The sequence below is a fragment of the Pelodiscus sinensis genome, chromosome 24 (assembly GCF_049634645.1).
Source record: "Pelodiscus sinensis isolate JC-2024 chromosome 24, ASM4963464v1, whole genome shotgun sequence".
NCBI lineage: Eukaryota > Metazoa > Chordata > Testudines > Trionychidae > Pelodiscus > Pelodiscus sinensis.
Window position 1 is genome coordinate 4,512,374 of NC_134734.1, and position 24,855 is coordinate 4,537,228.

A 24,855-nucleotide genomic window follows, 5' to 3' on the forward strand; every position below is an offset into this window, starting at 1 on the left:
ACAAAGCAAATAGTCAACCTGTGGAACTCCTTGCTGCAGGAGGCTGTGAAGGCTAGAACTAGAACAGAGTTTAAAGAGAAGTGAGATCATTTCATGGAGGTTGGGTCCATGGAGTGCTATTAGCCAGGGAGTAGAAATGGTGTCCCTGGCCTCTGTTTGTGGAAGGCTGGAGATGGATGGCATGAGACAAATGGCTTGATCATTGTCTTCGGTCCATCCCCTCCAGGGTACTTAGTGTTGGCTGCTGTCGGAAGACAGGCTACTGGGCTAGATGGATCTTTGGTCTGACCCAGTACGGCCATTCTAAGCTCAGGGCTCAGGGTCGGGGGTCTCAGTGGACCACCTTGATTTTCATGCACACCTGCTCCTGGGTGGCCAGGCTCGCAGCTCTCCTGCCCTTGACGGCCACTTTCCTGTGCCTAGTGCGGAGGTCATGGATGAGGTCCACGATGTCTGCACTAGACCAGGTGGGTGCCCGCCTCTTGCGGGCCCAGGCAGGCTCCCGGGAGCCGCCAGCCTGGTCCCGGGAAGAGGCAGAGGGCTGGGTGGCAGCGGGTGGCTGGCTCCAGCTGTGCCAGGTGCAGGGTCTGCTGGCTGGGTGCTGGCAGGCTTGCACCTGGCACAGGAACCGTAGCCAGACATGCCCCTTTAAGGGTTCCGGGGCCGGGAGGGGGGCAGAAGAGTTTCCCTGGTGGTGCCCACAGTGGCCACCAAGGAAAGCTGGGGTGGGCTAGCCTCCCACTAGTTCTAATTAAGTGGCTACACAGCCCTTAATTCGAACTGCTTAATTCGAACTGGGCGTTAGTCCTCATGGAATGAGGTTTACCTAGTTTGAATTAAGTGCTCCGCTAATTATAATTAAGTTCGAACTAGCGGTTTGCTGAACTTTTGTTGCCCAGCCTGGCCTGCAAAGACGTCATCGACGCAGGGAAGGGGGTATTACTCTGCACACAACACTGACCTTAAAAGTGACCTTAAAATCTCTGCAAATCTGGTATTCGGACTCCATTTCTGTGTAGGTGCTCCAGGTCAGCTTCATCTTTTGGCCTGATGGCATATGGCACAATTCTGGCCTTCAGATATTTTGGCTGGCTGCTGGGTTTAATGTTCAGCTTCACAATGATTCCCCTCGTACTTCCCCGATCCTCTCCAAAACCAGCAGCATATTTCTTTAATACATCGGTCAGACCCGCTTCTGCTTTAGTCATCCGGTGCACGTCAGCGGGATCGTCCTACGCCATCATCTCCCCATGAAGGCTGGGTAATGGCCTTTCACCACAAACAGTGGCAATTCAGCCGTCTGTCCATTGAGCTCCACCTTAGCATCAGTAGTGCTCTGGAGGGGTACTGCTTCTCCCGCATACGTCTTCAGAACGATCTTTGTTGCCTTAAGTGGAAGGTGCTTTAGCTTTTCCTTATACCTCGTGTCTGACACCAATGAAACTGCTGCTCCGGTGTCCACTTCCATGCGTACAGGTTTGCCACCCAACAATGGGGTTATCCCGAATTCATGGGAGCCCCTGGCCAAAGACAAAACATCGCAGGGCCCTTCTCCTTCAGACGGGGTGTAACCTTGGTCATCAGGAGTCTGTTCGATGCAAATTTTCCTTTTTGTCCCATCAGACGGGGTGTCAGCTTGGCCATCAGACAACAGGCCATTTATCAGGAAGCAGGGCCTGGTTACCACAGTCGGGCCAGGCCAGGACACCAGGAAGGGAGGAGGAAAAACACATTCTGGAGCAGGGCGGGAGGTGCAGGGAGGCAGGTTTGGCCACTGCTGTTCCGAGAAGGTGCCGTTCCGAGGGCTTCCTGCCGGGTTCCCAACAGAGATGGGAGGAAAATCTGGTTCCCTTCCCCACTTCCCGGCACCAACCGATGGCAGCCAGGTGGCTGGGGGTGGAGGGAGACACCCAGTGGATAAAACATTGGTCATTTGTTTAGATCCACTGAGGACAGTGACTCACAGGGACGGCCTTTTCCCCAGCATATAAATGGACCCATACAGGAGGCTTCTCAGCTTTTTCCAAGTCACAACTGCTGGGGACTCGCTGGTCCTGAGGGCCCTGCCAGGAGCTACAGGTAACACGGGGCCCCTCCAGCCCCTGTCATCAGCATGTCTGGCGGGGGCGGGGGCATGTCAGACGGGTGCGCAGGAGGTTGCTGTGGCTTGGAGAGTGGTGCAGGGAGCTAGTCCAGGACATCCCGCTGTTACTGAGAAGATCATGGGGAGGCATCTCACTGCTATGAGGGTGATTATGGGCTGCCAGAGCATCACCCCATTTTCAGAGGATAGGGGCACTGCTGTTATTGGGGGTGGGGTGGGATGGGTTGCTCAGGGAGGACGGACGGTTTGGCAGCTTAACGGCTCTGCCGGTACTAGGGAGACATGGCTTCTAATCGCTGGGCTGCTGCTGCCTCCCTGTCGGACATCGGCCAAGTCACATAGCTGTTCTGTGCCTCAGTTTCCCAGCAGTGCAATGGGGACTGTAGCCCTGCCCAGCCTCACAAACAGTTGTGGGGTAAGCACAGCACCTGACCTGGGGTGCTGCCGTGATGGAAGCCACCCGGCACCAGAGAGCTATTCATTTCTGTGTTGTAGAGCTGCTGGGGGAAGTGGGGGCTCTGTTACTGTGGCAACGCATGAGAAGGGGAACTAGGAGGAGAGGGGTGGGCTCAGGCCAGCTCATGGAGATCTTTGCCGGCTGGCTTAAGATTTCATCCCTCCCCCCACAACAGATCAGAAGTTTCCATGGAACGTGCCCCTGGGGAAGCCTTGTGGTCGATGGAACCGAGTTGGGGGACACAGGCCCCTGAACCTGTTTTCCCAGTGTGTTTATCCATGTGGGGCTCTGCTATCGCCCTACGGTACAGGCAGGGTAGCTGCGGGGCAGGGAAACAGCTTGCTCACTCCTGACTCCTAGGCGAGCCCCTTACCTGTGTGTCACCCGTCCTCCTCAAGACACCCCCAGCCAACGATTCCCTGTTGCTCTCTCCCTGCAGTAAACCAGCGACGTCGACGACTCTTCCCATCACCACGGCCGCCATGCAGCTCCTGATCCTCGCCACGCTGGTCGCCGGGGCAGCAGCAGGTAGGGAAGAGCCTGGCGAGAAGCCACCGTTGGGTGGGGTGGGAGGGTTCTGCAGTTTCGACACAGGCCCTACAGGAGTGTCGCAGACATGGCACAAGAGAAGTTGCTTTTCAGGAAGCGCAGAGTTCCAGGAAGTGCCTAAATCGGTTCCACTGGTTGCGAAAGGGGATTAACATAGACAGGCCTCCTCGCTGATGAGCCTCCATTGCTTGTGGGGCCGTCTGGGAGCCCTGATTTCACAAGGGGTTTTCGTCCCGCGTCAGGACAGAAGGGAAGAATTTTGAAATTTCCCACAAACTGGAATGTTTTTGGGGGAGAAAAATCTGCTTCTCTGAGACGTCAATGTCTTTACATGCAAAGCTTTTGTAAAAACATACAGAGCAGAGCGCCATTTCGAATAGGACGCTAATTCTTTTAAGAAAAAAAAAATCATGCGTAGAAAACTATTTTTAAAATATCAAAATGGCTTTTTTCCAGTAATGTCAGATACACATCCCATGACTCACCAGGCACCACTAGATAAGGAGAAGCCAGTGCATCATGGGAGTCCCGGGCTAAGAGACATCCTGGGAGCTGTAGTTTGATTGTGGAGCCCGGCCCAGAGAGGTTGATTTGTTTGGATCTGATAAAAGAAGTCGCCTGGCTACCAGCTCATTTCCAGACATTTTCAGCTTCAGCCAAATGGCATTTTCCAATAGGAAGAAAAAAGTTTCAATTATTTGTTTTGCGGCAAAGCCGAGAAATGCCACTCGGTGACCGACTCTGGGCAGTGCTGAGCCTGTGCTAACGGTGATTTCCGGAGACCGATCATTTGATCAGCTTTTTCTTGGGTGCTTTTTCTTGGGAACAGCAAAAGGCGCTTTCCTGACTTTAGGGCCGCAGTTCCCAATCACTGGTCCACAGAGCGGTGGGGGGCCATGAACCCCTGCCAGGCCACACCCCCAGCTGCTAATGAGCCCCGCCCACCAGGGAGCTCCATTCCCTACAAGGTGCACACCTCTGTGTCCGCTAACAATTCTCCTCCCTCCCTCCCTGTCCCTGCCGGGCGAGCCTCACCAGGGTCTTGGTTCCAGCTCTGGCAGCAACCACACGGCCTGGCTGATGGGGCTGCATGGTGGGCGGCTGCCCCGTGTCCTTTCTGCTGCAGGGCCGAGCGTGCCAGGGGGAAGCACATCAGGAGAAAGACAGAGCCGCTCTCCCTGCCCCATGGCAAGCTGCGCAGAAATGGGGGTGTTGAACCCTGTGTGGCCTATGAGCCGGTTCTACCTAGGACAGCCTCAGGTCACCTCGTGCTCTGCACGGCTGTGCACAAGTGGCAGCTGACGGATGCTCATGGCCCTTCTGCTACCAGTCAATTCATTCGGCCGTGGCTGATGCTCACCCGGCCCCTGGCCGGCTGCTGGCTGACGTGAACCTCTCTCCACAGCAGCCTTACAACGAGTGGAACGCATAGTCCCTGGTGGGATGCCCTGCATCCCCGGCTCCCGGCCCTACCAAGTGGCTCTCGTGAAGGACGGCCACATCCTCTGCAGCGGGAGCCTGGTAGACAGGAAATGGGTGATGACTGCAGCAAGCTGCCGCAGAAACATCTGGTAAGTTGGCATGGAGGTGGGGGGAGGAAGGAGGAGGCCATGTCCCCAGTTCTTATCTTCTCCTTGGGGTCCCCCCGTCTGTGCCGACGTGTCCCACTGCCCCTCCCAAATCTCAGCCTAACCCTCCCGTTTTTCCAGCCCTTGCACCATTTTGTGGCTCTTCTCTGCACCCTTACATGTGGCTGCCCAGCCTGGAGGCGGCAGACCCGTATGGCTCTCCCCAGTGGTGTGGGCAGAAGGAAGCTCACCCCCCGGCACTTGCCAGCATCAGTCCTTGGAGCATCCCCCTGGTTCTTCAAAATACAGCACTATTCCGACCGGTCCCGTAACCCTCATGGTGCGGAATAGCGTACCCAGTATTTTGAAATAGATCTTGAAATAAAAATGCGTTTAAAGACACGGAATTGCTATTTTGAGATTCTTCTGGAATCCCAAAATAGCTCCGCTGTCTGGAGGTCCCCTCGCAGAATTCAGCCCAGAGGGGAGGGGAGAGTGTGAAGGACAGAGCTATCTTCAGGACAGGCCGTGTTTACAGAGCACTAGAAAGGTCACCTGCATTTTGAGAGCGCTTCCGCTTCAGCCAAACACCACACATTCATTCCAGGGATAACATTGTCATCAACTATTCCCCACATCCCCTCTCCATTCGGGGGTCTAGGCTTGGGCTGTGGGCTGATAGGAGTGTGATATCATAACAATGCACCTTGCACACAATTTTCAGAGGGGGAGCGGTGGGAGTCTGTCAGCAAAAACACCGAGGAATCATGTGGCACCTTAAGGACTCACCTTGGGAAGGCTCATGCCCAAATAAGTTAGTGAGTCTTTAAGATGCCACAGGACTCCTTGTTAATTATTCCTAACATTCTATTTACGATTTTATAGTCCTCAATCTTATCCCCTTCTTACTCTCCTCTTTTCTAAGCTAAAAAGTCCCAGTCTTTTAATCTCTCTTCATATGGGATCCCTTCCAAACCCCTCATTATTTGTTGCCCTTTTCTGAACCTTTTCCAGTGCCAATAGATCTTTTTTGTGATGAGGGGAGCACGTATGTACGCAGTAATCAAGATGTGGGCGTACTATGGTTTTATACAGAGGCAATAAGACATTTTCTGTCTTATTCTCTATCCCCTTTTTCATTATTCCTAACATTCTGTTTACTTTTTTGACTGCCGCTGCACACTGAGTGGATGTTTTCAGAGAACTATCCACAGGGATTCCAAGATCTCTCTCTTGAGTAGTTGTAGCTAAATGAGTCCCCATCATATTGTACTTGTAGTTGGGATGATTTTTTCCAAAGTGAATCGCTTTACATTGATCAACATTTAATTTCATTTGCTGTTTTGTTGCCCTTATGTGTGTGCACAGGTACCTTTTGGTCTCTGGGGTTACGGACATTCTCCATGTAGATCTATTTCAAAGGTGTTTGCTCCTGGGGTAACATCCTACAAGGCAGTTTACTTCCCGTCTGGCTAGCACCTTGTGAAAGGGCCAGTTTTTCAGGAGCCTTAGGCAGCCGGGTAGTTCATGTAAGCCTAGGGATGGAATTTATGATTTTGGGTGAAAACGGCTGCTTTGGTAATGAAAAAATGCCCCATAAATTCAGGACGTACTCAGCCGTGTGGGCTGGTTTGCCTGAGGACGGGCTTGCACATCACTGTGGGTTCCTCTCTGGGCTTCTCTCTCCTGTCCATGGAGGGCTTCTCCCTGCCTGCCCCCGCACTCCACATCCGACTGCTCTTCTCTGGCAGCAGCATGGGAGGGCCAGACTGGGGCCAGAGAGGAGCTCCCAGCCTCTGCAGCTCTGCTCCGACCTTCTTGAAGCCCCCAAGCAGCATGTGGAGGGAGGAGGAAAGAAGCCCCAAACCTCAGGCCACCAGGAGAAGCTGCGTGGAGGTGGACACCAGGGTAGCTGTGTGAATGGAGGTTGGGTGCTTGGTTATATACAGCTCCATCTTTCATAAACTGATCGGGGATCCTTTGCCCCTGGGTTTTGGCTTGGAGGGACCAGATGTCCCAGCAATATTGGGATAATCCCACTATAGAAGGTCTGCCCTCTGTATGCAACCCTACCCCCACCTGAAAAAACATGACCTGGCCTTTCACACTGTCCTCGGCTCCCCCTACTCATGAGACCCACTAAATATGGTTCGTTTTACTTTTGACTCATCCAGTGCACTATGGTCGCTCATCCCAAGTTACACCTCCATGTGGTAGCACTGAGAATGGCAAAGAGCAAATCTGGGTTAAAGAATTTCTACTTCTCCAGTAAATCCGAATGTCAGAGGAGAAAAGTTTATTTTGGTTGTTGCGAAAATGTTCTCAAAATAAACTAACAGGGCCCTCTGAGAGAAATAGGCTCAGAGGCAAATTATGATTAGTATGTTTTCATTTATTATTATTATCAGGGATAAACAAACTATTGAATCTACTCACCTGTGGCGAGTAGATTTCAACCTGGAGTCCCATTTACCAGCGGTGTGTGCATGCGCAGTGCGGGGCTGGCGAGTGGCTTTCGCCGCCGTTTGTCAAGCTCTGAATATTAATTATTATTATTATTCAAGTATGATAATGCCTGTTTAGCATAACTCAGGATGTATCTATACTGTACCCTTAACTGGAAATAATCTACACAACTTACATAGCTTATTTCGAGGTTATTTCAGATGGGTAAAGCTGGTCAGAAGAAACAGCCGTGTCAGCAACAGTGGCTAAGAATGTGAGGAAGGGGATTCATCAGACCAGGGAACAACTAATGAACTATATTGCGTAGGTGTGGCAGGAGAACAAAGCAGTTTATGTCCAGCCATTGGGCCTAAAAATAACTGGACCAACTATGCAGTGCACAATACCATGGAAATGGAGAACACATGCATAGGGTGAAACTTGTGTATAAAATAATCAATACTTGTATTTTTGTGTCTGTGGCCTGCCCCTTCCCCATGGCTCTGCTCAGTTCTGTGAAGGTGAAGTGTGTGCCAAGAAAAAACCAAGATCAGATGTCTCTTGAGTCAAACTGAGTCATACGGGACCCAAGATGGGGAGGTCTCAGAGGTCGCCTCTGCCCCAGGAAATCCACTCGTGGCCCAACACTACTTGCTTGCGTGCCATGAGCTTTGACTCGCCTCCCCTTGATCTCCTCCTTTGCCCTGTCTCCACGCAGGTCAGTGCGGGTGCATCTGGGGGATTATAATCTGAAGACGAACGAAGGCACAGAACAGATTCGAGGAGTTAAAAATATCATCGTGCACCCGGGGTATAATAGCCACCTTAAGGACAACGACTTCATGCTCCTGGAGTTGGATGAATCGGCTGAACTCAACAACAACGTGAAAACAATCGGCCTGGCGACCCAGTGTCCTGCGCCTGGAACAAAGTGCACTGTGTCAGGATGGGGCACCATCACGACCCCGCAACGTAAGGAGCCTTGGGAAGTGGAAGGGAAGGATTGAGGTTGGGCTCAGCGTCGGGAAGGGGGTTGATGATCGTTAGGGAGACCTTGCTAACGGGTTGTCAACAGTCTTTGGCTTCTCACACGGGACATTTTTTCAACTTGAAACAATTGTTGCTGCAAAATGGAGCTTCGACAACACCAACATCTGGGGAGATCTCACAAGAATATAAGAACATAAGAACGGCCAGACAGGGTCAGACCAAAGGTCCATCTAGCCCAGTGTCCTGACTGCCGACAGTGGCCAATGCCAGATGCCCCAGAGGGAGGGGTCACCCCAGGTAATCCTCACATGATCCCTCCCCTGTCACCCACCTCCAGAGAAACAGAGGCCAGGGACACCATTCCTACCCATGCTGGCTAATAGCCAGGGCTCGACAAATTGCTGAATCTACTTGCCCGTTGCAAGGAGATTTTAGCCGGTCGTGCTACAAGCCCCATTCACCAGCGCTTTGCGTATGCACAGTGCCAGTCTTGCGCATGCGCAGCGCGGGGCTGGCAAGTGGCGCTGGCCAGGGTTTGGCTACCCTGCTAATAGCCCTTGATGGACCTAACCTCCATGAATCTATCTAGCTCTTTTTTGAACCCTGTGAAAGTTCAAGCCTTCACCACATCCTATGGCAAGAAGTTCCACAGGTTGAGTGTGCACTGAGTCCAGAAAAACTTGCTTTTGTTTGTTTTAAACCTGAGGCCTATTAATTTTATTTCATGACCCCTAGTTCTTATATTGTGGGAATAAGTAAATATCTTATCCTTATGCAAATTGTTTCCATACCAGTTGTGATTGTATAGACCTCTATCAAATCACCCTCTTAATCTCCTCTTTTCTAAGCTAAAACGTCCCAGTCTTTTAATCTCTCTTTATATGGGACCCGTTTCAAACCCCTCATCATTTCTGTTGCCCTTTTCTGAACCTTTTCCTATGACAATAGATCTTTTTTGCGAAGAGGTGAGCACATCTGTACGCAGTATTCAAGATGTGGGCTTACTATGGTTTTATACAGAGGCAATAAGATATTTTCTGTCTTATTCTCTATCCTCTTTTTCACTATTACCAACATTCTGTTTACTTTTTTGACTGTCTCTGCACACTGAGTGGATGTTTTCAAAGAACTATCCACAAGGATTCCAAGATCTCTCTCTTGAGTAGTTGTAGCTAAATAAGTCCCCATCATATTGTACGTGTTGTTACCAGCAAAGGTGCACTAGTAAACCAATTTAGACTGGGGCCTGCTGACTATGTGGTAGATGCCTTTGTCCCAGAAGGAGATCCGGCCTGGAACCCACTGTATCTATCACCAGTGGATCTCTCAGATGTTAATAAACACAGACTCTGCTCTTATGTTTGAAAAATACAAACCTGTATTGAATACAACAGGTAATAAACACAACACTAAATCAATAACCAACCCCTCACCCTCTGAAAATAAAAGAGGACAGGAACAAAATACCTGTTGTACTCAGTCTGTCAGTGGTGGCTGATGTTCAGGACCTGCAACCCTTTAGCTGAGGTAGCTGTCAGGGGAGGAGCACTGAGGTGTCCTTGGTGAGGTATAGATGCTTGATGGTGTTAGCCTCTGCTTGTAAGGCTGACAGATGCGCGACTTGACCGAAGAGCAATGTTGAACACCAGGAGGGCCTTCACCACAGCTGATGCCGAAGGCTCTATGCCATCCCGATGATGTTGGGTTGGCTATCAGGTAGCTAGGGCTCACAGTACTGGGCTTTCACCATAGTGTGGGCCGAAGCACCCTGAAGGCGGCAGGAGTAGAACCAGGCAGGTTAGACTGGGCCTTCACCACGGTCTCCTCTGTGACATGACTCCTTCTTCTCCAGGTGTAGTGAGAAACTGCCGACCAGATCTTCTCAGGCTTCTAGGTTTTATGGAATCTAAGGCGGGAAACTCCCATGGTCTTGAGTGCAATCAGGGTGTAGTGCTGTGTGCAGACACGTGGTGCTGGGTGCAGATGACTGGTGCGGTGTGCAGGGACACGTGCTGTGTGCAAAGGGTGTTTTGGTGGCAAAAGTCCTCACAGTCGGTTGGGTTCCATTTTAAAGTCCCATCATGCACCAGAACTCCATTTTGGATTGTCCTTTTAGATTCAGTCTCCATTTTGTTTCAGTGCATTTTTGTTGTTATTAAATCCCTACTAACAGTGTAGTTGGGATTGTTTTTTCTAATATGCATAGCTTTACATTGATCAACAATTAATTTCATTTGCTGTTTTATTGCCTTATCACTTAGTTTGGTGAGATCTTTTTGAAGCTCTTCACAGTCTGCTTTGGTCTTAACTATCTTGGGCAGTTTGGCATCATCTGCAAATTTTGCTGCTTCACTGTTTACCCCTTTCTCTAGATCATTTATACATAACGGCTACGTCTACACTGGCCCCTTTTCCGGAAGGGGCATGGTAATTTTTGAGATCGTAATAGGGAAATCCGCGGGGGATTTAAATATCCCCCGCGGCATTTAAATAAAAATGTCCGCCGCTTTTTTCCGGCTTTTAGAAAAGCCAGAAAAGAGCGTCTACAGTGGCCAGATCCTCCGGAAAAAAGCCATTTTCTGGAGGATCTCTTATTCCTACTTCAAAGTAGGAATAAGAGATCCTCCGGAAAAGGGCTTTTTTCCAGAGGATCTCTTATTCCTACTTTGAAGTAGGAAAAAGAGATCCTCCGGAAAAGGGCTTTTTTTCCGGAGGATCTGGCCAGTGTAGACGCTCTTTTCTGGCTTTTCTAAAAGCCGGAAAAAAGCGGCGGACATTTTTATTTAAATGCCGCGGGGGATATTTAAATCCCCCGCGGATTTCCCTATTACGATCTCAAAAATTACCATGCCCCTTCCGGAAAAGGGACCAGTGTAGACGAGCCCAACTTGAATAGGATTGGTCCCAAGACCAATGGAGGCCCCCACTAGTTACCTCTCTCTGCTCAGAAAACTGACCATTTATTCTCACCCTTTGTTTCCTGTCTTTTAACCAGTTATCAGTCCATGAAAGGACCTTCCCTCTTATCGCATGACAACTCACTTTGCTTAACAGCCTTTGGAGAGGGACCTTCTCAAAAGCTTTCTGGAAATCTAAGTACATTACATCCACTGGATTCCGCTTGTCCACCTGTTTGTTGACCCCGTCAAAGAACTCTAGCCGATTAGTAAGGCATGATTTCCCTTTACAGAAACCATGTTGACTTCCCCCAACAAATTACGTTCATCTATGTGCCTGACAATTTTATTCTTTACTAGGGTTTCAACTAATTTACCCGGTACTGACTTTAGACTTACCGGTCTGTAATTGCCAGGATCATCTCTAGAGCCCTTTTTAAATATAGGCGTCACTTTAACTATCTTCCAGTCATTAGGTACGGAAGCTGATTTAAATGATAAGTTACAAACCAAAGTCAACAGTTCAGCAATTTCCCATTTGAGTTCTTTTAGAACCCTTGGATGTATGCCATCTGGTCCTGGGGGAAGCAGTCATTTAAGGTATCAAGAAATTGTACCTCTGCATCCCGTCCTGAGGTGACGTGGACCCAGTCAATATGGGGTTAGATTAAATCCCCCACTATTAGAGAGTTTTTTCTTTTGATAGCCTCTGTAATCTCCCTCAGCATTTCATAGCCACTATCACTGTTCTGCTCAGATGGTCTATAATATATCCCTTCCTTTATATTTTTAGTACTGGAGCATGGAATTACTACTCATAGGCTATGTCTACACTGGCGCGATCTTGCTCCAGAGCTATGCAAATGAGGCTATGCATGGAATATCACCGAGCCTTATTTGCATATCTAATGAGCTACCATTTTTGCAGAAGAGGCTCTTGCGCAAAAAGGAGCTGTCTACACTGCTCCTTCTTGCACAAGAAAACCCTCTTGCGCAATGCTGCTACAGTGATTATTTTCAGGAATATCGTCAATGTGCAAGTGGGTTTTCTTGTGCAAGAAGGGGCAGTGATGACAGCTCCTTTTTGTGCAAGAACCTCTTCCACAAAATGGCGGCTCATTAGATATGCAAATGAGGCTCAGCAAAAGTCCACACTTAGCCTCATTTGCATAGCTCTGGAGCAAGATGTCGCCAGTGTAGACATAGCCCTAGAGATTCTATGGACCATCGAAGGTCCTTTAAGATTCTTACTTCATTTGATTCTACCTTTTCTTTCACATATAGTGCCACTCCCCTCTCCCCAAGCACGACCTGTTCGATCCTTCTGATATATTTTGTATTCCGGTATGACTGTATATCTCATTTGTTTCAGAAAAAAATTACACACATACACACACACACACACACACACACACACACACAAACTTTGCATTTTGAATGCACAGAGACACAATGGCAGTTTTTTCTATACAATACATTTTCTTTGGAAATTTCCATTTGATTTCAGAGCAATTGTAAAACATTATGAAGTCTCATGTTATCTGCAACTTAAAAGCCCACTTCTTTGGGCTTAACTCACAGAAACTCATGACACTATGTATTTTTGGAAGTCTCTAATGTGCCGGAGGACTACTCGTTGGTTTTAAAATGTCACAGACATGTTTCTGGTCACAAGGAAAACTAAAATATCGCAACATTTGGTATCCCAAAATAACGACTTGTTTGACCTGAAAGGAGGGTTTTTTCTGGCTTTCTGTTAGTCAAATATCTCCTGTTTTAGAACAGGAATATGGGCAGATCCCAGATAGGTCAATGGGCCATAGCTCCACTGGAGTCAACTGGACAGATCTCAGCTGGGGTCAGTGGATGTTATATACCTAGACTTTAGCAAGGCTTTTGATACGGTCTCCCACAATATTCTTGCCAGCAAGTTAAGGGATTGTGGATTGGATAAATGGATGGTAAGATGGATAGAAAGATGGCTAGAAGGCCGGGCCCAGCGGGTACTGATCAATGGCTCAATGTCAGGATGGCGGTCGGTTTCTAGCGGAGTACCACAAGATTCGGTTCTAGGACCGGTTTTGTTCAATATCTTTATTAATGATCTGGATGAGGGGATGGATTGCACCCTCAGCAAGTTTGCAGATGACACTAAGCTGGGGGGAGAGGTAGATACGCTTAAGGGCAGAGATAGGGAAAAGAATGACTTAGACAAATTGGAGGATTGGGCCACTAGAAATCTGATGAGGTTCAACAAGGACAAGTGTAGAGTCCTGCACTTGGGATGGAAGAATCCCAAGCATAGCTACAAGCTGGGGACCAACCACTTAAGGAGTAGTTCTGCAGAAAAGGACCTGGGGGTTACAGTGGATGAGAAGCTAGATATGAGGCAACAGTGTGCCCTTGTAACCAAGAAGGCTAATGGCATATTAGGTTGCATTAAGAGGAGCATTGCCAGCAGATCCAGAGCTGTCATCATTCCCCTTTATTCAGCTTTGGTGAGGCCGCATCTGGAGTATTCTGGGCCCCCACTACAAAAAGGATGTGGACGCATTGGAGAGGGTCCAGCGGAGGGCAACCAAAATGATTAGGGGGCTGGAGCATATGACCCATGAGGAGAGGCTGAGGGACTTGGGTCTGTTTAGTCTGCAGAAGCGAAGAGTGAGGGGGGATTTGATAGCAGCCTTCAACTTCCTGAAGGGAGGTTCCAGAGAGGATGGAGAGAGGCTGTTCTCAGTAGTGACAGATGGCAGAACAAGGAGCAATGGTCTCAAGTTGTGGTGGGAGAGGTTCAGGTTGGATATTAGGAAAACTATTTCACTAGGAGTGTGGTGAAGCACTGGGATGGGTTACCTAGAGAAGTAGTGGAGTCTCCATCCCTAGAGGTGTTTAAGTCTCGGCTTGACAAAGCCCTGGCCAGGTTGATTTAGTTGGAATTGGTCCTTCCTAGAGCAGGGGGCTGGACTTGATGACCTTCTGAGGTCTCTTCCAGTTCTATGATTCTATGATTCTAATGGGCTGTAGCTCCACTGGAGTCAATGGGACAGATCCCAACAGGAGCCAATGCAGAATAGCTCCATTGAGGATAATGGGGCAGATCCCAGCTGGGGTCATTGGGCTATAGCTCTTATGGGGTCAACAGAGCCAGATCCTAGCTGGGGTTAAGGGGCTGTAGCTCCATTGGAGTCAATGGGCCAGATCCCAGCTGGGGTCAATGGTCCGTAGCTTCAGTGGGGTCAATGGAACCAGATCCTGAGCTGGGCTCAAGCAGCCGTCGTCCCATGGGGCTCAGTGGATCTATGCCAGTTGAGGGCCTTACACTAAATTTAAGTCTCTTGCACCCTACTCACAAGTGTGTTTTCCTGTCATTGCCCAGAGACCTTCCCCGATGAATTACAGTGCGCGGATATCTACAGCATCAGCCAGGACAGCTGCAAGGAGCGTTACAGGGGCTTGATCACAGAGAACATGCTCTGCGCCGGCGTGGAAGAGGGCGGCAGAGACTCATGCCAGGTAAGGGGCAACCTTGGAGATCGGGGCAGGTGCCGGGTGTCGGCGCTCACAGGGCTCGGTACTGTCCTATCCCCGGCGACCTCCAAATCCTTCCAGGCTGCTGCTGAGGGGCAGTCGTCAGTTCGTCTACTTGCCCCCTGGAAGAGCAGCCAGTCTGCCCCCCAGCTGCACCAAGGCCTAAATGCTCCAGTCACTTCTTTGGCCTGCCCTGACCCCCAGCACTGGTGGAGAAAACTGGGTTCACCCAAACCCATTTCTGCTCTTTACACCCTTCCTGTCTGTATGTCCCTGCTGCCCCATGTGGTATGTCTGTCTGGCTGTCACCCTCTGCTGAAGGGGATGGGCCTGTTGTGTGTCTGTGTGTGTGTATGTGTGTGTGTGTGTGTCTACTTCCCCCTGCTGGAGGGGCCGGGACCTCCCTGCTGTGCACATACACTTGGGTGTCCCTGTGTTTGCTGATACCTCCGTGTTTCTTTGCAGGGTGATTCCGGAGGCCCACTGGTCTGCGAGGGGATGCTGCAGGGCGTGGTCTCCTGGGGAACAGCCGTCTGTGCCCAGCCGGGACTGCCTGGGGTCTACGCCAATGTCTGCAAAGCCGTCCAGTGGGTGAGGGACACCATAGGGAACAGGCCCACTTAATAGGATGGAGGACTCATAGCACATCACGCCTGCCACAGTAACTCACCAACCCCCTCTCTCCGCCCCCGTCCCCGCCATGCCTTGCCTCATCTCACCACAGCACCCAGGGAATACCGAGTCAGGTGTGGAGAGATTGCTTGGATAGCACTGCGCCTGGGGTATTGTGGAGTGGCCAATCCAAAGCAGCCAGCAGTTACAACACAGACCTGACACAATCTAGCAACTGGATGAAAAATGTGCAAGTGGCATAAAAAGCCCAAATCAGCCTGGAGATTGTGAGATTGGTTTAGAAAACACGAGATCAGCTTGAAATTCTCTCAACTGGTTTCCAAAAACCATAAAAGCCCTGAATCAGCCTGGAGTGAACAGGAGCAGTTCAGAAATCCAAAGGCCGACTTTAAAAATCAAGAGATTTGCTTTAGAATCTCGGGATTGGCCGGACAACCACAAAACCTCTGTACTCATCACGAGATCCACCTGACGCCTGTGAGGTGGGTTTCCAGATGAAGAGAATGGATTAAACATTTGGTCCTGGTCTACACTAGGACCTTATTTTGAAATATCTGCCCCCATGGTCGAATTCCTAAGTGCTGCGCCCACACTAAGGGTATGTCTACAATGCCATCCTATTTTGAACTAGGGTAGCTAATGTAGGTATTCGACATTGCAAATAAAGCCCAGAATTTAAATACCCCGGGCTTCTTTTGCATGTTCTCGGGCATTGCCATTTTTAAATGCCCCGTAGTTCAAACTACCTGCTGCTACAGGCGGCATGGAGTAGATAGTTCAAATTAAAGCTCCTAATTCGAACTACTGTTATTCCCCATGAGGCTCCCATTCCATGAGAAAAACACACTTTTTGTGGGAGAGAGGGAGGGCGGATAGAGGGAGGGAAGGGGAGAAGGTGGGGGAGGGGAGAAGGAGCTCCATTGTGAATGGGTGTGAAAAGCTGACATTTTTAACCTCCAGCACAGCGAGAATGCTAAAAAAAATAAAAATGGTTTTGCTCATGGTGAAACGTTGCAGGTCTACAATAAAAGAATTTTATTCCTATAACCCTGCCTCCTTTGGCTGCATAAAATGTTTTGCAAAGGAGAAGAACCCATGCTTCAGGGCAGCGTTGGCATTTTGAAACATTAAGTTTTGGTTTTGATGTTACGTGAGGGTATGAAACCTAGTCTAAGAGAGAAGGAAAAACTTTCCAACTCTAAGCTGCAGCGGGGGAGATCTAGGTTGGAAAAACAATTTCCCTAGGAGGATGGGGAAGCTCTGAGATGGGTTCCCTGGCAGCAGCAGGCAGGCATTGCTGGGTGTAGGCTTTCTTTGTAAATGTGGAGCGTTGGGTGCAAACGCACCTCTCCCCCATACTACCCCAAGTAAGCTGCCTGAGGTGATCTGGGGCAGAGTGTTGATGCCCCCGCCTGACTCGCCCTCCCGGTGCTCTGGGGCTGGAGAGACAGGGCCAGGCTGGGCGGTGCTGCACACCCTGACTCCTCCCTGCCCCGGTGCTCCAAGGCTGAGCTGGGGTTGGCTGGCCATGTGACTTGGAGCACCTTCCACCGGGGCTGGGGAGGCTGCGGCCAGCGCGCACCCACTCCCCTCCCTTCCCTGTGGTTGGAAAGGGGGAGCACATGCATGGTGCACTGCCCTGCCTCGCAAGGGCGGGGAAGAGCGAGGCCTAGCAGAAGGGGTGGAGATGGGGGCGGGGCTTCCTCCCCCAGCCCTACCTTCACCAACCACCTTTGAAGCTGAGCCCCAGCCTCTTTCCTGGGGGAGCCGGGGAAATCAGCCTCAGCCTTGCCTTGGCCGACCAGATCACAGGGGAGGGAGGCTCGGGCAGTGTGAAACTCCTGCCTTCCCTTGGCCGGCCAGAGCACGCTTCCTTGGGGAACCATGGGAGGATGCGTTTGCACCCTTCCCACCGTCTGTGTACGCACCTGATACATCAAACATTCATCGTTGGGTTCCTTTGTCTTTCTCAAGGCTTTTCCCCATAAACGCAGAAGTGGGGGCCTGAAAAAGTACCCCAAAACCTTATCTTTCCAGGCTTTGGAATAAAGCTTCTGAAGACCAGATGGAGGGTGCCGCATGGCACTTATCTACCTCCCCTGGCATCTTCCTGGCCAGAAAAGGTCAGTGCAGGTCCCGTGATCCAACAACCTATCCCTGTGTCCCATGCTGGCAGCCCTTTGGCCCTGGCTGGTTTTCAGGTTTCAGTCACATTCCTGAGGAGGTGAGTATTGGCCCCTAGAGCTTTATTGGCTCCTTGCTAATTAGCACAGCCATTGGCTGAGCATTCCTGCCCATTGCTCTGGCCACTGTGACAGACCAGGCTGGGTCTGGGCACGGCTGAGGGCATCCGCTCAGGGCAAATTGCTCAAACTCAGGGCTTCTTTCAGCCCCAGACTGGAGACCTTCCCAAATAGGCCACAAACCAGACCCACAGACCTTCAGCTTCCGATCTGGCCAGCAAGAAGCCTCACAAGCAAAACCCCTCAGACGTCCCAGGTCTCTCTGTGCCCCAGTCAGCCCCGGGCCTGCACACAGGTGAGAGGTTATAGAACCCAATCTCACCAACTCCGAACGGGTTCTTCCTGTCCCAAGAAACCAGCCACAGTTCCCAGGTCAATTTACACTCTGGATCTTACCCACAAGATCACACTGGGACAGTTCTTTAGAATCCAAACTCCAAAGGGATATTAATAAAAGAGGGTATGTCTATACTACCACCCTAATTCGAACTAGGGTGGTTAATGTAGGCATTCGAACTTGCAAATGAAGCCCGGGATTTGAATTTCCCGGGCTTCATTTGCATGTTGTCGGGCGCCGCCATTTTTAAATGTCCGCTAGTTCAGACTCCGTGCCCGCGGCTACATGCGGCACGAACTAGGTAGTTCGGATTAGGCTTCCTATTCCTCATGGAACGAGGTGTACAGATAGTTCGGAATAGGAAGCCTAATCCGAACTACCTAGTTCGTGCCGCATGTAGCCACGGGCACGGAGTCTGAACTAGCGGACATTTAAAAATGGCGGCGCTCGGCAACATGCAAATGAAGCCCTGGAAATTCAAATCCCAGGCTTCATTTGCAAGTTCGAATGCCTACATTAGCCACCGTAGTTTGAACTAGGGTGTTAGTGTAGACATACCCAGAAAAGAAAAAGCGAAGAGTAAGGTTTTTAATGTGAACACTTGTCATACATCGATCACCGAGTGCGTGCTGCGGGCGGTTAGCAAAGACAGTACAAACAGCTCGCTTAACAGTCCTTAGTGTCAGCCTCTGAGGGTCCTTTGATGTTCCTTGTGTCTCCCAACTGGAGCTGGTCCCATCCAAGCAGTCCCATGCAAGCTGATTTGCATTTTTCCAGATGCAGATCTCGGGTCACTGTTCATGAGGCAGTGCTACTTAGCACAGCAGCCATTTACTGAATAAGCACGCTTCACAGTAGGCAGTCCACGCCCACTTAGTCCCTCCAGACAGAAACATTTTAACACACAAGAAGAGAGTCCATTCTATAACTTCACATACAACCATCACAGAAGTACACAAGTATCATACATAGAATCAACAGAGTATAAGCTTTCAGTAGACCCCTTACATGGGCCCCTTTGCACAAAATTTGTACCCAACACCCATTCGTGATTACAGCAACGCCCTTGCTCAGAGGTAAAGAAATTAAATTGATCCACGCCAGCTTTGGCAATGGTCTGAAATCCAGTTCACACTGGTACAATGTATGTATCCTCATTCCCCAAAATGTAGGCATCTTGGCCCTTAGCCATGAAAACAAAATGTAGTCCCACCCCGATGGTGCAGGAGATTGGAGGCAGCATGGCCCTGCCCCCCCAACGGCAGCTATGATGCCAGCAGGACGGCTCAAAGGAGGTCACCGGCGGAAGGAGAGAGGAGCGCGGGAAGGCTCCCGCAGAGGGAGGGAGAGGCTGGAGCAGAGAGACCCCGGTTCCTTAGCCGCAGGAGATAGGAAGGGACCCAGGGTGCGGTTGCGGAGGGCCTGTGGGTTGGTGCATTGCGGGGACCGAACCCCCACCAACCGAACCGTGGGAGGAACTCTTCCCCCCCGGGTCTTAGGGCCCTGGGTCGGGGCTCGGAGTGGGGATGGGCCCGAGCCCCCCTACCCCCCGATCGGTCGTGACACCGGCCAAGGCCAAGAAAGTACATGTACCGCGGAAAAAGGGTACTCAGTGTTGGAGGGAGCGCCGGGAAGGGCGTTGCACCCGAAAGGTGCTGGGCATGGCCCCTCCTTGCATGGAGGGCGGGTGGTGCCGAGCTGCTGTGGGCAGCCCAGGACGTGGACACCCGCTCACATACTGTAATAATAGAATAGGTTCAAGGAAACTGTTTGGCCCCGAACTGGAAAGAGAAGCTTGTGTTAATGTTGTTTGTAGGTATGCAGGATGGATCAGAGTGGAGCCAGGTGTGCCTGGGGTATCAGGAAAAGGAACATTAGGTGTTAGACAGAAAGTAATTGAGATAACCAGGGAGATATGGACAGGAGATTGCTGAGACTTGATATGGAAATGAAGTTACCTGACTAGTCTCATGAGAATCATGTGAGTTTTGCCCCCTTTTGGAATCCTGTTAATTTTGCTTTCTTTTGTCTGTTTAAGTCAAGGGGTTTGAGCCTTGCATGGTGCTCACATTAGCAGAGCGGCTTTGCTAATAAACAGCGTGGTCTGACAAAATTGTGAGTCCTGAGTCTGACTTTGATACCATGCACATTGCACATTGTGACACTTCTTAGTAACAGCAGTACAGTGGTTACAACGGTTGACATCAGCAATGGGAATAAACCCATGGCAAGTGTACCCTGACAATGTTGGGCTTTTTGATTGAAAAAGCTGTAGCCTTCCTGGGCAAACACGAGTCTTGCCCCTCCCCCTTGCCCTGTGTGCTCAACTTTAGAATTCCCTATCCCAAAGACAAAGGGCTGGCCGGTGTATCTCCCTTGCTCACAGTGGCTGTGGAATTTCCTTGCTCCCTCCAGCTAATCAGGTAATGCCCAGTCCTGACACTAATCTGGCCCCCTGCTGCTTTCAATCTAGTTTTCCATCTAGTTTTCCAAGTGGGCCACTGCCTCAGTACAGGCGAAGATCTACCACCCCGCCCCTTTCTTGAAGCCCCGCCCCTTCCTTGAAGCCCCGCCCTCTCTATTTTCCTGTCCATCACTTGCTCTCCTCAGCCCTTATACACTCTGTTAAAGAGTTTATTTTTAAATTATGCAATATATAAAAGTAAAATCACATATTTATAGTTATGAAATAAATGGCCTGTTTTTAATTCATGCTATTTAAATGTCAAATGAAGCCTTTACAATTATACATTTTGTTCTCTGCTATTTTGTAAATCTAAAATCAAGTATTGATAATTATATATTTGTCCTTCCAATAACAAAGTCTCAGTGTGACACCTGTGACTGAACAGTATCTGCCAGTGTCTTGAAGTCTGGGCTGTAGTCTGAGATTGCTAGTCGTATACAGTCCATCAGATGGGCATCTGTGATCCTGCGCTCAGCCTGAGAAGCTTGCTTCAGCACAGCTGGAGCTAGACGCAGCCTCCCTGGGCTGAGCGCAGGGCAGCCGGGCTGGAGGGAAGAGAAGTGGCTGCCTGGCCAGCTGGCCATGGTGCTCAGCCCAAGCTCCACTTGGGCAGGTGCAGAGGAGAAGCCGCCGATCAGCTGGAGCGCGGGGCAGCCTCTTTCAGCTGAAAGCCACAGTCAGCTGGCTGGGGTGTTTCAGCCCTCCCGACCTCCCAGCTCCCACCATTGCTCGCAGCTACTCACCTGTGTTGTTGCTCGGTGAGTAGCTGCTCCTCTGATGAGGAAATCGATTGTAAATGTACTGCCCAGGCGCACAGTTCAGAGAGGTCTTCCTGGAATCAACCGCTGATCTGTTTCAGCAGCGGCTGACTTGGGGACTCCTGGGGAAGAGCAGCTGGGGTGCTGCTGGGTTGGTCCTGTAGCGCCGTCCTTTGGCGCTGCGGGACCAACCCGGCAGCACTCCAGCTGGTCTGCCCCACGCGTCCCCAAGAGCAGCTGGGGTGCTGCCGGGTTGGTCCCGCAGCCCCAAGAGGCAGCGCTACGGGACCAACCCGGCAGCACCCCAGCTGCCCTATTGCAGGCATCCCCGATTCAGCTGCTGCTGAAACTGACCAGCAGCGGCTGAATCAGGGACGCCTGGGGCAGAGCCAGACTATCGTAAGGGCAGCCTATAAGAGGTCTGGGGTTGCATCCCCTCCCACCCCACTCCAGACCCCTCATAGCCCCCCCTTCTGATAGTCCGGCATATCTGATAATCCGGCACCCTCCGGGTTCTAAAGGTGCCGGATTATCGGAAGTTTACTGTAATAATAAAGAAACCTTGAGAAATCTCAGCCCCCAAAAGTAAAATCCCAGGACACAAAATTAACCAATACCAAGTTAATAAAAAGAAAAGAAAAAGAATTTTTATTATCACCACAATATTTCTGTTGCAAGCATAATGACTAGATGGAAAAGTCACAAATTAATATACTCATGGAGGGACCCTCCCCACCGTGGGCCAAGACTTTAGTTGCAAAAGAGAGGAAAACCCATTTTTTAAATGTACAGACATCAGAATCCCATTCCCAAACCATAAAACAATAAAACCTAATGGATTTATCTAAACTTTACCCTACTTACACATAGTGAAGAGTCTTTTCTTGGAGACTGACATGATGTCTGTCCCCCTCAGTAGCTGGAGAGAAACTGCCCAGGGAGAAAGGAGGGAAAAAACCAAAAAATTATTTTGTCCCAGTTTAAAATTCTTACCAACATTCCTATTGACCGACTCTACCTGGCTTAGGTATAGTTAACCCTTCAGTCCCCAGGCTGCCGGCCATCTCTCATGATCATGACAGTCTTTTACATAGAAACATTTGTCCCTTTCTGATAAATTTTCATCCACACACATCCCAAATTTTAACGGGCCACACACTGAATGAAAGGTGGCAGTGATTTTCCATATTAAATGTTGGTTTTCTTAATATGTCCAGGAATGGCGATCGGTGGAATAAATAATTAAATTTTTCATGAGCTGGCTTCCCATAGACACCACTGGATAGATTCTACCAGTTACGTTGGTGTGTACAGTGATTTCATATGCTTGGAGAACCGTTTCATCTTTGTGTAGAGTAAAATTTGCCAACTTCCACCCTGCCATTAATTGTCTCTCCCTGTCTGTAATGTTTTCCCTCAACAGATTCCTTATTTCCAAAGGCAAATTTCCTTGTACACCTTTCCAATGATTTGAATGACCAATTTCTGGCTTATTTCCTGGGCCTCTGTACAGGCTAATGCTAGGGACATATTTATAAATGGAGATGTAAGGAACCCTAATGCCCTTTATGCATCACAATAATCAACACCTCTTGGGACTTCTTTATATATAATGGAGATTGCCTATCTCCTAGAACTGGAAGGGACCTTGAAAGGTCATTGAGTCCAGTCCCTTGCCTTCTCAGCAGGACTAAGTACGATCCCTGACAAAGTTTTGCCCCAAATTCCTAAATGGCCTCCGCAAGGATTGAACTCACAACCCTGGGTTTAGCAGGCCAATGCTCAAAACACTGAGCTATCCCTCCCCGTTGACATCTTCTTAATGTGTATCTGTAAATATGCTTGACTCAGATCACTCTTACTGAATTTTTGTCTCCTAGCCTGGCCCGCAAAGACGTCATCGATGAAGAGAAGGGGGTGTTACTCTGCACAAAACTACGGGGGTAATAGTGACCTGAAAATCTCCGCAAATCTGAATGGAACCATCCTTCTTCAATATTGGTACAATTGGGCTGTGTCTACACTGGCGGGTTCTTGCCCCAGAAATATGCAAAAAAAGCAAAGCGTGGAATATCGCTGAGCCTCATTTGCATATCTAATGAACTGCCATTTTTGCAGAAGAGGCTTTTGCGCCAGAAGGAGCGTCTACACTGCCCCTTCTTGTGCAAGAAAAGCCATATGGCATCCTCCCGGCTTTCAGATATTTTGGCTGGCTGCCAGGTTTAATGTTTAGTTTCACAATGATTCTCCTCGTACTTCCCCGATCCTCTCCAAAACCAGCAGCATGTTTCTTTAATACATCGGTCAGACCTGTTTCTGCTTTAGTCATCCTGTGCACGGCTGCCCCGTTCAGCAGGATCTTCCTACGCCACGATTTCCCCACGAACAGTGGCAATTCAGCCGTCTGTCCATTGAGCTCCACCTTCACATCAGTTGTGCTCTGGAGGGGTACCGCTTCTCCCGCATGCTCTTCAGAACGGTCTTTTTTGACTTAAGCGGAAGGTGCTTTAGCTTTTCCTTATACCTCGTGTCTGACACCAACGAAGCTGCTGCACTGGTGTCCACTTCCATAGGTACAGGTTTGCTGCCCAACAATGGGGTTACCCACATATTCATGGGAGCCGCCCAGCAAAGACAAAACATAGCGGGGCCCTTCTCCTTCAGACGGGGTGTCACCTTGGTCATCGGGAGTCTGCTCCATGGGAGGCAGATTTTCCTTTTTGTCCCGCCAGACCACCGGCCGTTTTTCCGACAAAGCTCTGTAGTGTAGACATACTGTGTTGCTGTCGGTTCTCACCCCCACCTTCCAGAACAGCAAAAGGTTTGTTTTCTTATATTGACTTCTACTTCTGCTGCTGCTGGAGGCAGCACAGGTATCCCACCCTCCTCGCCGCTTTGTTATATCCTGTGGAGTTGCACAATTGAGGAAGAATCACTGGAGAGACAGAGAGCCTGAGCAGTTGCAAGTGTCCATTTATTTCATAACAAAGAATTAACTAGAACCAGCCCAACCCGGCTGGACTGACCCTTAGTGACCTAACTCAGGTATTATAACAACAAGATCTATATCTACAACCCCAATACACAATAATCTCCTCACATGCACCCTGGAATCTTGGGGGGCAGCGGGTCGTGCAGCAGTTGCTTTTAAAATGGGGAGATGTGCGTCCCCCTCACCTTTCCCTGGCTGTAGAGGTGAGTGCCAGAGGGCAAAGGGACGAGAGGAGCGGAAGGGCATGGAGTATCTCGGGGCAGTGGTGGCATGAGAGTGGGGCTTCAGGAGAAGGTGTAGGGAGTGGGGTCTTGAGGGCAGTAGTAGAAAGGTGTGGTGTGGTGGGGGGGGGACTTCACAGAGTCTCAGGAGCATGGGGTGTCATGTGGGGGAACCGCGGTGAGAAGAGGTGGTGAGGGGCAGATGTACCAGGGCCAGGAGCGGTGCCAGGGTGGGGCATGGATGTCTTCCCCCTACTTTTCGGGAACTTACAACACCACTGTCTCCACGCTGAAACAGGAAGTGCCCAGGTTCCTTCCAGACTCATGTCCGTGTCCAAATTCTGTGGCTGCTGCCAGAGGATCATTTTTGCCTTTGGCCAGAGGCAGGTCCACAATTCGGCAACTGTAGTGCTCTGAAAAGCTGTATCTAGACAATTGTTTCTCAACCTTTGTTTATAAAGTTCCCATTTGAAAAAAAAAAAAAAAAAAAAAGATAAGTTCCCTCAGTACCTACTGTTGTCAGGATAGTGATAGACCATCTTGTTAGTCTTTAAAGTGCTACATTGTCCTGCATTTTACTGTTGTCAAACACACACAATTTTTTTCTACCCTTCAACACATTTGTTGAAACAACTTAATCGTAGACTGGTGGAGTTACATCTGGCT

The 24,855-nt window shown here is 49.8% G+C and overlaps 1 protein-coding gene across 1 annotated transcript; it reads left to right on the plus strand.

Annotated features, from left to right (window-relative positions):
• The first annotated feature begins 1,937 nt into the window (after window positions 1-1,937).
• Window positions 1,938-16,055, plus strand: LOC102462463 (trypsin-like). The gene is made up of 6 exons (XM_075906921.1): window positions 1,938-2,079; window positions 3,001-3,089; window positions 4,516-4,681; window positions 7,842-8,095; window positions 14,387-14,523; window positions 15,004-16,055. Exons 2-6 carry the CDS (start codon window positions 3,044-3,046, stop codon window positions 15,160-15,162), a joined length of 762 nt encoding a protein of 253 aa, XP_075763036.1. The 5' UTR covers window positions 1,938-2,079; window positions 3,001-3,043; the 3' UTR covers window positions 15,163-16,055.
• The last annotated feature ends 8,800 nt before the right edge of the window (window positions 16,056-24,855 follow it).